General features: G+C 38.6%; 1 protein-coding gene across 1 annotated transcript in view; it reads left to right on the top strand.

The window, feature by feature from the left end:
• SHANK2 (SH3 and multiple ankyrin repeat domains 2) overlaps positions 1–16,295 on the top strand; it is a 297,654-nt gene that overhangs the window by 243,823 nt on the left and 37,536 nt on the right. The window contains exon 16 of the mRNA XM_085300991.1: positions 14,376–14,511. Within this exon, the coding sequence (XP_085157117.1) occupies positions 14,376–14,511 (136 nt within the window). The remainder of the gene's footprint in view (positions 1–14,375; positions 14,512–16,295) is intronic.

Here is a 16,295-nt window from a genome sequence, read left to right as displayed (position 1 = left end):
TTTTCTTCTAACTATTTACAAATAAAAGCAAACGTAGTGAAAGGTTTGTGTRTGATTCTTATTCACTGTGACAAAATGCTCTGAGGATTATGCTGTTCATACTTCTAAGATGGTTGTTCACTAACCAGACTAAATCATTCCTTTATAGCAGAGAAGATTTTTGCATTTATAGTGTTGCTTGAGATGATGAGATGTCGTTCTCTGTGGATCGTAAGTTTGCTGCTTTGAAGTAGTAACAGAAAAACTCATTATGAATCAACAAAGTTGTTTATATAAACAAGTTTTTGTCTTTAAAGAAAACTGCAAAATTTGTCTTTTATTTTAGTTCTTATTGAGTTGTTGTTGTTTAACAGAGTATCTTTGTGGTTAGTGTCTAAATTACATTATAATTATGGTTATATATTCTAAAATTCTCATACAAAGGCAGTAGGATTTCTCATTGTTGTCCTTATGAATGTGTCTAATGAATTCTGATGTTCTCACTGGCAAGTGAAATGCTTCAGCCAAAGTAGAGATACTATAGCCTTGTCGCTTACTGTTTTTTGATACGTATGGTGCTTCCTATCAAATCTATCAGAGCTTTTCACCTCCATTGCTTAGGCCTTAGTGTATGATGGTTGATTATTTATGTTACAGTGGATTAGTGGCTTATTTTCACTTTTCAAGGCTGGTGAACCAAAGCACAGGACTTGAAAGGTCATAAAGTGAGTCTCAGTCAATATTGAGATTGTAGTGCAATTCTGATGCAACCCCACATATTTGTATTAAGTAATCTACCAAATTTGTTCATGTGCAATAAACTTTTGCTTTGATGAAAGAGAACAAATATATTTTACCAATTTCATTATTATTCTAATAAGGGTTTGAACCTAAACTTCTGTACAGATGTATACCGGCTGAAATTCCTTTAATTATTATTGAAAGCCTTTAGGGCATATTAATTTTATATTTAATGGTAGACAGACTGCTAGAACCATCCTGTTGTTGCTCAAATAGCATACAGGTAGGGAACTGGAGCAGAGATTACCTTGGCTGCTCTTTCCCAGTCTATCCAGACCCCCAAGGAGTTTCATTCATTCAGACCTTAAACCTGCAAATTACTTGGTTAATGTGCATCACTTGGAGTATCTCAGGCAGATAGGATGCTCAAACCCACTGCTGAGTTGACAGGACTCTCTCAWTTTAATTTAAAGGCATTTAGAGGTGTTAAGGGAAGGATAACTTTGAAACAAAATGATAGAATTACAGTCTCATTAAACAAGGAACCAAAATTATCAAGACTGGATGGAATATAAGTAATTAAGAATTATTAGGAACAAACAGTATCTACTATGCAAACAGATTTGAGTAGTTGAGTTTTACACAGTGTGATATACATTAGAGTTCCAGCAGACATTAATCTGAGATGGAGGAACATCTCTTTCTATAGACAAACTGCTACAACTGGAGTGGATTTTTTTGCCTTAGTTCTTCTCATTTATTCTTTGCTTACAGGTAGTGTAAATTTACTTGTAGTTTATTTTRGTTGGTTAATTTTTGTGTTTGTAATCATGACGTGCCATGATTCTGTGACTGAGACCTCGCTTTTCCTTTAATTTGAGTTTCAAGTCTTGCATAAAAAACCCACATTCTTCTGGCAATTATAATTAAACTGCAGTTTGATGATTGCARTTGGGAATTTTTTAAATTTGGGTGAGCCAATCCTAGCATCACTGAATTCATGGTTTGGTTGACTGACATGTATTACTACCCACTAACATAACAGAGAAAACCTTTTATGTGAGATTGCTAATTCTGTATGTGCTCCTGAATGTGCGTTGCACAGGCCTAACCCTCGGTCTTCAATCGTTCTTGTTCTCGGGCATAGCTGGGGCAAAATGGTCCACAGGCACAAGCTGTTTACCGTTGCTTCAGCCAGTAGTGCTGCGGAAGTCAGTGAGCATTTGGATAAGGTCGATTAAATCAGAGCTTTGTTGATTTAAAGGATGCTGTTTTGGTAGTACAGGTCAGCTGCATGACTTTACTGTGCAAACAACAGSCAGATGACCTAGTGATCAGTGGTTAGAACAACCAACAGTGCAAAACTTAGGCTTGCATGTGAGCTTGGTGAGTCTCATGGGTGACAAATTACAAGACCTGTCCATACAGATAGTAGTGGAGTAGTGAGTATTAAAATACAAAAACATTCCTCCCAAGTGTTAATCACTGAAGACAGACTTCAAGGAAAAAGCACTTTATTGTGAGGTACAGAGTCTATGTGGTTAAAAAAYCAAATTAGAGCTGTTCAGGTTGCTTTTTCTGGAAGCAGTCCTATTTGTGTTCCTTCATAAAGACAGCGTATTGCATATCTGAATAAGATATATTGGCCTACATTTCTTGTCCTTATTTAAAGTTCTCTTATGTAGCTCTTATCTCCTTGCAGTGCATATCACTAAAGAGCAAAATAATTGTCTACATGTTTCATTTTAAGACATTTTTTTTTTCTTGAGGCTTCTATGGCAAATGCCATCATATATAATGCCTAAACTAACTATTCTGTGAGTTTTAACAGCATGGCGTACGGCCTCCAAAAAAAAAAACCAAACATATAAGTGATTCTGAGTTTAAGGCAGTGTGTAACTAAAACTAACATGACTTTAAGAAAGGGTTATCTCTGCAGGCTCTAAGATTTGGTTTTCCTACATAAAGAGAAATACATGAGCAATGCATTTTTTATTGTTGCTAGTGCAGATGCATTTTCTGGAAAGTGACTGTATGTGGGAGGGGGAAATACAGATTATCTGTACTTGATGACAACACATTCTGTCACTATATCTGTGTAATCTGTGTGAAGGTCTTAACTGAAAATCATCGGAACATACAGAGCTGGTTATTTTCTATTACATGTATAAGGTTTAGTTTTAAGTTATGTTAACCTGACTAATGTGTGCTTACCTAATGAAAAAGAATATTGTACTGTATTATTAATATTCATAAAGAGATCTATATTTTGATACATATTTTAGAATTTTCTGCATAAAGACCTTAAATGTAGATATGTACAGTTTTAAAAATAGAAGGGCTCAGCCTGTTAGCTTCTAGCTATTGTAAATACTTACCAAGTGGTTCATTCAGAATTCAAATTAAGATCTATTGTCTTCTCTGTGCTTGCATAATTCCACCGTATTCCTCATTTTTTAAAAGGGTATATTTTTAGTTTGAACATAACCTCRTGTTTTTATCAAGTGTTAAGTCAGGAATTGCTTAACTGGGGTCTGAAGCATTTAATCACTTCCCAGGCCAGAGCGTGGCAGCTGAACGCCGCCCTCGGGGGTAATTTCACAAGCGCTTCTTGGAGCAGYGATGCTGTCTTAGGGCTTCCTCGCTGGTGGCTCCTGCCTCCCGCCGCCCCCTCCGCGGCGCAGGTAAAGCCGGGTGCGGAGCTGCTCCGGGATCGAGCTCCGGAGCAGACCTGGGAGCCTTGGGAAAGAAGTGATCCTGCTCTGCACGCGGTGTCCCCGAGGGCTGGGGGGCGTCACGCAGGCTTAGGCTGGTGCTGTTTGTCTGTCGGTGGCCTCCAGGGACTATGGAGGGATTTCCTTCTCTTTTCTTTTCTTTCCCCGCCCCTCCCTTAATGAAACCTATAGTAGGGATAAAACTTGCCGTAGGACCGGATCTTTTCGGCTCCCCGCCTCGCAGCCGCCTCGCGTGCTGCCCCGTCGCCCTGCAGAGCTGCATTTCTGCAGCGTGCTGGCGTCCAGGACCAGCCTCGCTGCGGAAGCCGCCCTTGGTCACCCAGTCCTCCCACGGCACCGCTGACTGCCAACCTTGGGTAACGGTCCACACTAACATTATTCCCCTCCCCACCCCCCCCACACACACCCTGTTATTGGCCCCAGAAGGGCCTAAAAAGCATCGTAGTGATGCAGCTGAAGGCAGAGCAAGCTGGTGTGGGCRGGCGAGAGTAGATGGGTTAAACTTGCTTTCCCACCACAAAACTGCAGCCTCAGTGTGCAGCCAGGGTTGTATTTACTCTCCCCTGCAAAAAAAAAGGTTTATTCTTGACCTCAGAACAAGCCTCAGAGGAGGTGCCAGGCTGCGGATACGTCAGAGAAATGACGTGAAAGCAGCTCCTGGTTGCAGTGGTTGAGCAGTTTTAGATTTTCATGCATGCTTTCTTCTGGGAAGGACAGGTATGCTTGAAGTGTTTCGTTACTGCATAGGTGACCTCTAGCTTGCTGGTGTTGGTACTCAGAGCAGTAGACAGCTGCCTGGGTCACATAATTTATAGGACATACAGCATCCAGGAACAATGAAATAAAAGGTGTATGTTTATGAAGTGGATGTTAAGATACTCTCTGTTGCGCTTCTAACTTCACTCTAGTTTTACTGAATTTTAAATTGGAGTGTATTTTTAAAAGTCATGGGAATTTGAAAAAAAAAGTATGTARTTATCTGCTTATCTTTATGTAGTCTATTTTGCACAGAAAGAAGAGCAAACATCAGAAAGCAGACAAGCTCTCAGGTACTAATGGAGCTCATATATAAGTATTAAGTATATGCTGAAAACACAAAAGGAATTAGGCCATCCTCATCCTAAGGAATATTGAGAGCCATCCACATAAAATATTTGGCTCTCCATAGCTCCTGAGGGATCAGGGCAGAAGAGAAGGGTGAAAGGAAAGATTCAGTAGAGAAAAGGGTGAAAGCTTGACCTGCACCCAGTTGCCATTTCTAGCTATGGACCGTTGAGRTGTATTCCCAGGGACAAACCTCCTGTCTGGAAATTGTGGTTTGGGCACAGAAACTTAGAAGGCAGAAGGTTATTGCCCTATATCCTCAAATGCATGACCTGACCTCCTRTGTAACAAAAGACAGTCACACAAAAGCACCACTTTCTGTCTTCATTCTTTCATTTTCAAGATGRAAGACCAGAGAGAGAGCTGTTGAAAAAGAACAGTAGCCTGTAGGCTTTTTCACTGCAGAGCCTACACACCCCAACSATTTCGTCATAGGCCCAATCCATGTATCTGGTCTTCCCATCAGCCCAGATTCTGTCTTCTCCATGTTGTGATCAGCTTTTCAGCCAGCTTCACAGCTCTAATGAGGTGACTGAGGAAATAGCCATGGGCACCCAGAAGCCAGGAAGGCTCCTTCAGCTCGATGATCTTGCACAAGCCCACCCATACGTTGTTAGGAAGAAGGTCGCTAATGTTGGCCTGCTCAACGACCTGTCCAGAAATCCCTGAACTTTGTTTTTGTCAGACTTTGACATTCCTAAACCATTAAATAGTCACATTCTTTAAAATAGGCTGAAATGTTGAGTATAGGTCACCTCGTACTGCCTTGTATCAGTCTATACCAGTTAAGTATAATACTGTTCTGAAGAGTTCTCAGAAATGGAAAACTTCTCAGGTGAGTGCATGAGAGCAAAACAGATGTGCGCAATTCACTTGTTTTTCTCCTAAGAGAAGTTATCATTTGAAAAACTGCCGTCTGTCACACCTGAAGGCCATTGGACAAATTCATCCTAAGTGTAATTTAATTGATTGCAGTACGTTGCAGTTCAGTCAGCTGCAATAAAGGTAATTGAGCCTTCCTAAGAAATGTGACTTAAGCCAAATGATTCAAAATAGTTACAGTTGCTGATTARTGGAGACAATTATTTTTAATAGGGATGGGTCCAGGTAATTGAGTGATGCTTAGATGTTCTGTATAGCATAGTCTCATGAAGACAGYATTTACTTACTGTCAGCAGCTTTCAGTTTAAGTAAAGGTATACAAAATGCAAAATTTTAGATTAAATGCTAGTTTTATGTGAGCTTTTTCTCCAGTTTAGTTCCACCCATCAATCCAGGCCATGGGTAATAGATAAGCAGCAACCTTCAGYTCTCCTGCTCTTCTTATGGTATATTCTTTCAACTCTGACCCCTCACATAATATAACCAGTGAGTTATGCACAGCAGTCATGCAGCAGTCATACTACTTTCTTTGTGACATTTGCAGTGCTTTTAATGGGACAAAATAAGAGTCTATTGAGAAATCATTTTGATATTCTATTAATTTCTCTAATAAAGATGCATTAACGAGTGCTCTCATTTTAAGTAAGCTGGAGAATAAGCGAAGCTCCTTTAAAATATTTAGTTGAGGGTTTTTTTGTGCTGTATTGTTTGTATATGTTCATATGTGCTCATTTGAGCAAATTTCACAACTCTTAAGGAAAGAGGCCAGTGSTCTAACAGTTTTTAAGCAAGATTAAATCAAATGCTAAGTATTTGTTGTCATTGTTATGAGGTTTATTTTCTTGCTGAACTTCAAGTCCCATTACCAATGTTTAAGCAGCCCTCTGACATACTCAAAAATGTCTATGCCTGTGGTCAATGACTGTGACAAGGATGGTAATGTAAGAGGTGATGAGAAGAAAATATTTGTATACTTCTTTTCAGGGAGGTCAGGTGCTGACACGAGTGCAGTGTAAGTCAGATGAAATACMAGTGAAAAATTTTCATCTTTCTAAACTTGCTCGTCTGAAGTGAGGCACAGAAAAATAGCTGGCTGGCTTTGAAGAGCTGGRCAGCTGTTGTACTCCACCCAGGTGTTAGGCTGCTTTTCATAACAGATGTTTAAAAATGCTTACTTAGCCTAGCGAAGGGGGCGCTCAGGCAGGACATTGCTGCCACCCAGCTATGTATAGAACAGATGGGTGGTATCGAGCGAGTAATTACTTAGGCTATTGGCAGTTTGGCACAGGAAAAAAACAATGGGTATAAACTAACCACAGGTAGAYCTAGGATGAAAATTAGAAAAACAGTCCTTGCAAGAGGTTCTGGGCCTAATAGGAAAAATGGAGAGAAGAAATTGAAGTAGTTAGAAGATGTAGCTTGGTTAAATGCTAAGAAATAAATTATATGATACAGTTGCCATGACAACAAAGGAGTCTGGAGTTTATGATCTGAGATCTCTCTTCATTCCCATGCTTCTAACAGAAATAGATGTTCCTAAGCTCAGCTGAAGATTTGCAGTACTGGCACTACACTACAGGATGAAGAGATGCAGGCTAAACCCTTCCTCACTAGTTTCAGGGAACCAAAGTACCTCAGCTTCCTCTAGGCAGAAACCAGATTCATGCTGTAGGTCAAAAAGCAACAGTTTTACTCCTGCTATTCCAGGAAAAGTCAAGCAGCTGGCTGGCTGGAGCAGCCCTGCAGTTCTGGGTTTCACCAGGGAGACTGTACTTGAGCCTGTCCTGCCCTCGCCAAGTGTGGGCACCTGGCAGCACACCGCAAGGGCAAGGGCACAGGAGTCTCCTGTTTGCGTCCTGAGGCTGAGGACAGGATGAAATACAAAACCCCAAGAAATAATATCTCTAGAGGACAGGGTGTTTTTTGATATCTTGTGTCTGTTTACTAAAGCATTTAAGCTTTTGCAAAGAAATTTATATTGTGGTAACACTACTGATGAATTTGATACTTTTTCTGTAATAATTTGTATGTACATCCTTTTCGGAAAGGTTGTAGGTACTTCGCTATGATGAGAATCACAGAATAGTTGAGCTTGGAAGAGAGCTCTGGTGATCATCTGATCTGACCCCTTGTCTAAAGCAGGGTCAGCTGGAGCAGGTTGCTGAGGACCGTGTCCAGTCAGGTTCTGAGTATCTCCAGGGATGGAGACTCCACAAATTCTCAGGGCAACCTGTTCTGATGTTCAACCACCCACACAGTGAAAAGTGTTTTCTTATGTGCAGGTGAAATTTTCTGTGTTCCAATTTGTGCCCATAGCCTCTTGTCCAGTGTCTGAGAAGAGTCTGGCTTCCTTTTCTTTGCACCCTCTCCACCCTCCCATGAATTAAAAAAATCTATTTAAAGCAAGATTTCAGTTGGCATTTCCACAGGCCTGTATCGTTGGCTCTGTAAAGGTTATTTATGTTACAAAAAAAAATGTTGATAGTGCCTTCACAGGTTGACAGAGTGCTTGGAAACTTAGAATCATCCTTTTCATTAAATCAGATTAAATGAGATATATTCAAATACTAATAACACTCAAAGATGTTTCTGTTGGAGATCAGCATGTCAAGAAACTTATCTACTGGTATTAGGTACTTCTCAGGAGTGTTCCAGAGGATGCCCAAGGCCTATTTCAAAACTTGTTCAAATAAATTAACAGTTGAGGCCAATGGACTGAAGCCATCTGCTCTGTTTGTTTCTATGATATAGTGTGAATAACTGTATTTCCAGATACAAATTCAGAAATTAATTTCCCTTATGGTACTGATTTATATATTATATTATTACTTTCTATTTTAATCTAAGACATAGATTAAACTCGTGCCAATTTACTGAGGTGATGAATCTCAAAATTGTCTGAGGTTTGATGAATATTATAGGTACTTAAAATACCATATAAATCCTCAACACTGGATTTGGACCTTTTGACTTTCCTTGTGGTTTGGATCCCCCAGACTCTTATCAGCAAATGTATTTGCTCAGTGCTTTCATGCAATACCAAGGGGAAAATATGCTGACTACAGATTTTGATAAAATCTGCTTTGTGCAGAAACTTTCCTGGGCAGGCTATTCACCTTAGTGCTATCAATGTGCCTGTGGGTGATATCAGTTACAATACTCATGAGAAAAAAACAAAAAACTTCACTGGTAAAAGCCTTCAGCATTCCAGGCTGAATTTAGGGTTTTCAAACATGAAGCAAGTAATAGGATTTCAGATACTAAATATACTTACAGAGTGCAAATTTTGGATATGGGCTGAGGTTCTGCTAAATACTGCTTCAGCCCATCATTAAGCGATGAAGAGCAGCACAACCATGGGCCCCAAGATCAGTTGTTGGTTCTCAGCAGATAGAACARTCTTGTAGCTGAATCCAGATTGGCCCCGAAGATATAAGAAGTGACTAAATAGCTTCCCAGGGATTGTCTAGGTAGGTCACTGTGTCTTTCTTTGTCTCACTTTTTAGTCTACAGAATAAGAATACCTCACAGATAGTAAATTCATACTGGTTTGTGAGGTGCTCTGACAATGTCCTGGGCACAATTACGGAGTTGCTTGAAATGCAAAATTATTTTCTGAGCCTACAAAATTATTTGTGTACTATTTATTTTGCTGGTACAAATTGTAATTGGCTAGGCGTGTGGTGAGTGTTTACAAAAATGGTGGATTTTTCTGAAGTGTGTAGGCAGGGGTTTGTAAGCATGTGTAACAGGTTTTGGGGGTTTTCAGTTAGATTAAAGGATGAGAAGAGCTTCTGAGAAGCTTATTCTGAGAAAATGTATATTTGCAACTGCAAGGTGAATGTATTCACCACTACACCGATGACCATCATGAGCATAGTGACTGAATTTTGCCTCCTTAATTACTGTTGAAAATGACTACATTTTTCACTGCGAGAATATTTAGAGAATGGAAGGGATTAGGCTGCTGCATGATGCATTGAAGAAATTAAGATTTTTTTTTTATTATTAATAGAACAAAATCTGAAAAGGTCTCTTTCTCTGGTAGTGTTTTTTCTTTTGCACCTTCCTACGGGAAGGCTGCTATGGTGAATATGTTCCAGCTCATGCATCTGCTATCCTACAATGTGCAGGTTAATCTTATTTTATTTTGCAACCTGTTGCATGGTTATACATTCCAGAACAAAGCCCCTTTATGTAGCCCAGCCTGCTATCCAGAAAATCTACCCCCGCATCTGTAGGAGACCCTTTAAGGCATTGTTTTCCAAAAAATCGACATTTTAAAATAACTGTATTTGTTCTTTCCTGTGCTAATTATGCCATATGTGTAAACCAAATACATGTATTTACACTGTGAAGAGTCTGTTTACAATGAAATATTGCATAGTGCTGAGGAGTGGCAAAAAATGGGAATCCAGCTGTCACTTATCTGTGGAGCGATGTTCTATGAAAAATAATGCACTGTTTTGTTTTCTTGAAGATGTAGAAGTACACGTTTTTTGTTTTGTGTGTGCATGTTTAATCCTCAGGAAAGTCCTGACCAAGTTTCAAGGTAATTCTATCTCTAATCTTGCTTCTGAGGTAAGTATTATTCTGCCCTGTAGGTAGTGTAGCGATCATTTAGTGGTATGTGACTATGATGATTAGAAATAAAGTAACCGATTTATGATTATCTGTGCCTCTAATGAAGACCTCTCTGGCTACACGGACATGTGTGATGTCAGTGCGCGACCTCGCTGTGGTCCTCTCTCTTACTGCAGGATAGTTAAGCACCTTGTTGCTTTGGGGATTATCTAGGATGTCTTTGTTGTGAAGATGGGCCGGGAGGAAAGATAACTGCTTCCCCACCTTTATGCTCTTATCAGTCATCTCCCTTTAACTACTACTTCTGCCTTCCGTCTTCRCTTCTGTCTGCGTCCGTCCTTTTCTAAACTACTTGCATTTCATAAGCTGTTGTCATTCTCAGTCCTGTGCACTTGTCTCCCATGTTAGCAGGACTGTAAATTTACCTGAACGGGAGCATCTTTTTCTTTGTAAAGTTCAGGAGAAATCTGTGGAGTTATGGATGTCATGGGTGTTCATATATCATCATTTGCATGATGATACATGGGCTCTTAGATAGGACTCTGGCATATAGGAGGTGTTTCACACAGGAAGAGATTAATTACTTGATTGATATTTTCCTCTTAGAAATGACTGTTTTCACGTAATTTTCTATGCTTGAATTAAGTCTCATCATTGTTTTAGTATGTTTATGGGGTTTAGATATTGCTGTGTATTAATCCTCAATAACATGCAGTCAGCATGGTGGACCTGKATATTGAAGATACTGAAATTTATGATGGTCACTTTTCTTTGACCGTGGTTTATTGCACAGTTTTATGTTATCTCTTGAGAAAATGCCCATGTTGGAGAGAGAACTCTTTATCCTTGGTGCTCAAAGCTTTTTGTGCAAGAGGCACATTATTACTGATCACACTCTCACTTCTGGAGTTTTAAGAAGTCACAAGCCCAGACTATGAGGGATGTCAAAGGCAAACTTTACAGCGCTGAACTGTTTCCAGCGTTCTCTGACTGGTTACTGGAGAGAGCAGAGGACATCTGCTGTGCTCACAGGGGTCTGGGGCAGTGAAGGGATACCTGGGTACCAAGGTGGAAAGAAATACTGAGACATATAGGTGAAATAATCCTAATATGCATAAATATGTTCTTCCCTTTGAGCACTGCATAAATATTTTATGCATACCCCAAAACCAAGTTCCACTTAAGATATCTCTGCTCCCATTTCAGATTATTTTTAAGGACATAGGGGCCTTGTGTTCTCTTTCAAACTGCTTGGGAACTTCTGAGCCCACTGGCCAATTTTAACATGAGGATGCCAGAGGCTGAGTTTCAAGAGTACCATGTTCTGCAGCTCTTGTCAGACTTGCGAGTGGATAGAGGAGAGCTGTTCAAGTTAATGGCTGTACCAAGGGAAAGCCTTCAGCAAAAGATGAAAAGAAGCTGTTTTCTTCACGTGTGTCTTGTTGACTGACCACTGGCATTGATGTAGCGTGGAACCAGCCGCAGCATATGCCTATTTCTATGTAATCCATTTCTGTATTCTTGCCTATTTTTGAAAGACGTGGGAAAGCTTAAAGTTTTGTGAAGGAAGGTTTTGGGGAAGTGTGGAAGAAAAAGAGGAACTTAAGGTTTTGCAGGGACATATCACAGAAAACATGCYAAAGGAGTTGAGTTACCGAAGCAGAGGAAGAGAGAGAAAAATTTGTGCCTTTAGATTGACTTTGCTTGTTTAACTCTTTATGGAACATCTTTCTAAACACTTGGTAAATAAAAGCAAAAATATTTTTATAGTATTTCAAATAATGTGATCGCATTCAATGCCAAATACATGCTATTGTTAAAGGAATTGGTACAAGTGAAATAGGTATCTTAAATGTTTTACTGCTTATAAATATTTAYCTCGTTGAGCTTGTTTACAAAGCCTGAATGAGGTACAGTAGTCATCTCTCCACTGCCAGAAGTGGGGAAGCAGAGGCTCAGTATCTTTACATTATTCATACCTGAAAGAGTGTTGCAGAGTAATGCCAGACTGAAACTACCAGACAAAGCTGCCAGAGCTCCGCTATGGTGCAATTTAACACCCAGTTTTACAGTCATTTGACTTAAGTATAAAAGATTGAAGAAGGCTAAGAGAAATAGAGAATCTGTCACTGAAATCCTAGCTCCTTAAAAGCTCGTGACACTTCTGTTATTATCTTTTCTTTGTAATCATGCTACAGTTTTACCCACAGAGGTGCTAAGAGGATAAAGATGAGGTACTGCTTTGCTGATTCCATGATTCTTTTGTTAAAAAATATTTCTGTAAACTCCCTCAGTCAAATAATCTTCAGATATCTTATCACTATTTTTATTTTTATAAAGGAAGCTTTTTTGGTGCAAGCTTTGTAACTGTGCCTTTTAAACGAAACTGCTACAAAACAGTCAATTAGAGGTTCTGTTTCTGAAACGGCTTTTAAAAATGTGTCGTATGTATTTGCTCTTGCTTCTAAATGTTAAATATCATCATTGCACATAACAATGAGAACAGATGGTATGCTGCATAAGCTGTTTATCATTTTATACATTTTTCACTTTAGTAAGTGTACGTGGTTGATTAATATTAACTGTTGATTTATTTGGAGATCTCTATTTATTTTTTGAAAAACATTAGGGTATCGATTCTAATCCATACTGATTGCAACCCTTAAAATTTAACTCCAGTGAAAATATAGTTGATCCGGTCAGTAGTTTTTATTTGAATRCTTTTTCCCTGTGGAAAAGTGTTACCTTGTTGAGATTTTAATACTGGCAGAAATTTAGGAAGTAAAATGATAATTCTGTTTGCTAAAGAGTTTTAGGCCCATTAAATGTACATGCCATTGGMCTATCTAAATAAGTACCATGTCTTGGAATTAAATAGCAGACGCTAAGAAGGTGCAAAATAAAACAGCAGTCCTATCCAAACCAACGTTTTCTTATATCTTCCACCTCCAGAATGAGAGAACTTCATATTTGCCTGCTCAACAGGTCTGGATGTTCAGCATGTGTTAATGTGTTACACCTACATCATTTTATATGAAACTAAAAAAGCATCTTAAAAAGCATCTCAGACTTGCAGACATAGCACATGGATGGTGCTTTGAAACATTTGACTGCAGTGGTGTGTTGAAAATAYGGTTTACCAAGAAGTGTTTCATCGTAATGCATCTTGTTTTATCTAAAGCCTGAAAAAAGTCAGGATTTTCCTTTGATACAGTGGATGAAAAAACAATTTCAAGTTGGAATGAGTCTCCTTGTGCTTGTTGTTTTGCTAAATAGCAATAATATTTAATGAGATTTTTTGCTCTGAACTGTAAATTCTTTAGAGTGTGAGATGCCATGCCTGTCAGAATAAATAGAGGAGGGTAAAACACTTTGAAAATAACTGTTCATTTTGGTAGGCACAGAGTGATCTCAATGCAATATAACTGAGTCAGAACTTGAATTTTGGATGAAGATCAGATTCCCAGTGTGTAATCTGACAGTATCTCTTCTTCACTGATTCCAATTCCTTAATATCTTTTATGTTCAAATAATGCATGCGGCACTTCAGTCTTGTATACAGCTATTGGTTGGTTAGGTTTCAAATAACTTTCAGTGACTCCTTACACTTTGAATAAATAAATTACTGTTATCCACATTGTTAGTTATGGTTTTTATTAATATCACTTTATGCCTATGAATTAATATTATGGAAAGAGGCATATGGCTGCAATGATGGTGTAGCATGGGGAATTACCAGCAAGAGTATATATTTTAAAGTTTAATGTTAGAGAACTAAACACTGGTGTGGCCATAACAGCTGGTCACAGTTTCATGAGTTCATCTTTTTCCAAGAAAATTACTCTAGTCACATCTCCATGAAAATCATCCTATCCTATCCTGTTCACTAGAGTGAAAATGTTCGTTCCTGGATGATTTGGAAAAAAAAAAAACTTCTAAATATCTCATCGGTTATATTAAAGAAAAGAATGCATGTAAACATTTGTGAATAGCACAGTGCTGAACAACAGCTGTAATTTTAAAAAAGTAGTTTTGCTGTGTGAATTATAAAATTSTAGCAACTAAATGTAGGAAAATAAATAATATGTAAAGGGAAAGACTTGGTTGAACTCATTCCTTTTTTTTTTAAACTAGCAATTATAAAGAAATGATACATATTTCATGAAGAGCTAGCCTTTATTTTCCCTGTTAACATGTCAGMTATTTGGTGTTTCTTAAAAATACATTTTTATTAAAAGACAATAATCAGAAATTCTATAGCTTCCTGTTCTTTCCAACTTCTGCTTTTAAAACTGAAAGACTAAAATTTTTCTGAATTTTGAGCTGAAAGAATCTTTTCTTTCTTCACAGGTTAATAATGAGAATGTGGTGAAAGTCGGACACAGGCAGGTGGTGAACATGATTCGACAAGGGGGCAATCACCTAGTTCTTAAGGTTGTCACAGTAACCAGGAATCTTGATCCAGATGACACAGCTAGAAAGAAAGGTACTTTTTTCTCTTTTCCTAACAGAGTCATTCTGGTGTTGCTCCACAGAAAGCAGGATATGGACAAGAAGTTGCTGGCTTATAACTTTTGATTTACAAATTTCCCTTTTAAAATTTGCCATACTCTTTTATTACCTGGTTTAGAGTAACTTACTTTTGTTGACTTACGCATAAATATGTGACAAGACGAGTAGCACTCTCTTGTCRTATTTACCATCAAATTTCATCTTTACGGACCATTATGCAGTTATGTGTGAAGTTCTTATAGCCAAACTTTCTGACATGAGTGTCTTGCAGTAGGAAGAAGAATCACAAAGAACAGAGTATCTTTTATTAATGAAAAATATATGCAGACGGATGGGATTTTCAAATGTACTTGAGATGAGGTTAGTTTGACTCCTCTTTAAGCCACTGAGAACATAAAATTTTGCAAAACAAATGTTTTAGAAAGGACATCTGTAAAAATTAGAAAAGTAACCAAAATATGTAGACTAAAGTTCTAGCAGAAAAACAATACATTTCAGTGGGCAAATCACTGYACTTTGGATTGAAAACAGAGGGTTTGTTCCAGCCAGGGAAAAACCCTTCCTCCTGCTGTTATTAGAAAAGATGCACAGCTTTTTTCCTGCCACATGGCCCCTAGTAAGAAAGCAGCTACTCAGAGAAAGACTTTGAGAAGGAATTGTCCAGATACAAACAGGGAAATGTTTTTCCCCAATTTAAAAGATTGTTTTTTTTTTTTAATATTAACTTTAATGGAGTTTGTGGGATAACCTGTATAATAAGACTGGACTAGTCCCTTAAGAATTGCAGTGTGGCTTTTTCCACCAACCCTCTCCCCACCAGGAAACTTCATGCAAAAATACTTCCAAAAATCAATTTTGAACCATTTCCTTTGTCTTAGGCGCCTCTCAGTTTCYTCAATTAAAGGTACTCTGAGGAGTCCTTAGATCCTCATAGTTATCATTAAGAAGAAAAGATAGGTGCTACTCGCTAATCTTCAGTACAGCAGCATCATGTTTCTGGAGGTTCCTATTCCTCCTGCCAGTTGCTCCATRTTAATCACAGTCACCTGGTTCTTCAACACAAGAGGGGCTGGAAACTGGCACCCAAGGGCTCCTTCTTTGTCCATGAGTAAAACTCTGTGTCTACACTGTAAAAATTGTTGACATCTACTGCTTTTTTTTAAAAAAAAAAGTCTTAGTAAATCATATCCAAAGATAGTCTTGCATTATTTTTAGCTTGATAGAATTACTGTTTAGACATTCTAAGCAAACCTTTCACCTCTGTTGTTTGGTATGTGCCATACCGGCTTTACATGAAGGAACCTTTGTACACAACTCAAAGGGAAGGATAAAGAGCTTCCTTAAATCAGACACCCTCTCTTGGTCCTCTTTCCAGAGCCTTCTATTGATAATGTGTCATTTGCCCAAAATGTTCACTTTTGAAGTCTTCTCCCTTTTTGATACAAGTCTGTAGCTTTACTTATTTCCKGTCAGTTGCCATTTTAACTTGGGAATTGTGTGGAGGGATTTTGTTCCCATCAGTTGTCTTTACAGTGATGGCAAGTGTCAGATAGCCATGCCCATTTTCCAATTTGTCCAGCTTCCTCCACAAATGTGTTGTCACCTCTCTTTTTGGGCAAGGGCAGAACTCAAACTGGAGTTACTAAATGTGGGACCCAGGCAGCTCTGTATCCCGCACTGAACATTACATTTTACATTGTCAAAATGTAAAACATTGTTACATTTTTGCCTTCTCATGACATRCATTCAAGCCTCTGT

Source organism: Rhea americana, unplaced genomic scaffold (assembly GCF_003343005.1).
Source record: "Rhea americana isolate MKP2758 unplaced genomic scaffold, rheAme1 scaffold_17, whole genome shotgun sequence".
In the NCBI taxonomy this organism is placed as follows: Eukaryota; Metazoa; Chordata; class Aves; order Rheiformes; family Rheidae; genus Rhea; species Rhea americana.
The sequence above is the reverse complement of the archived record's forward strand: the minus strand, read 5'-3'. Positions and strand labels throughout refer to the sequence as shown.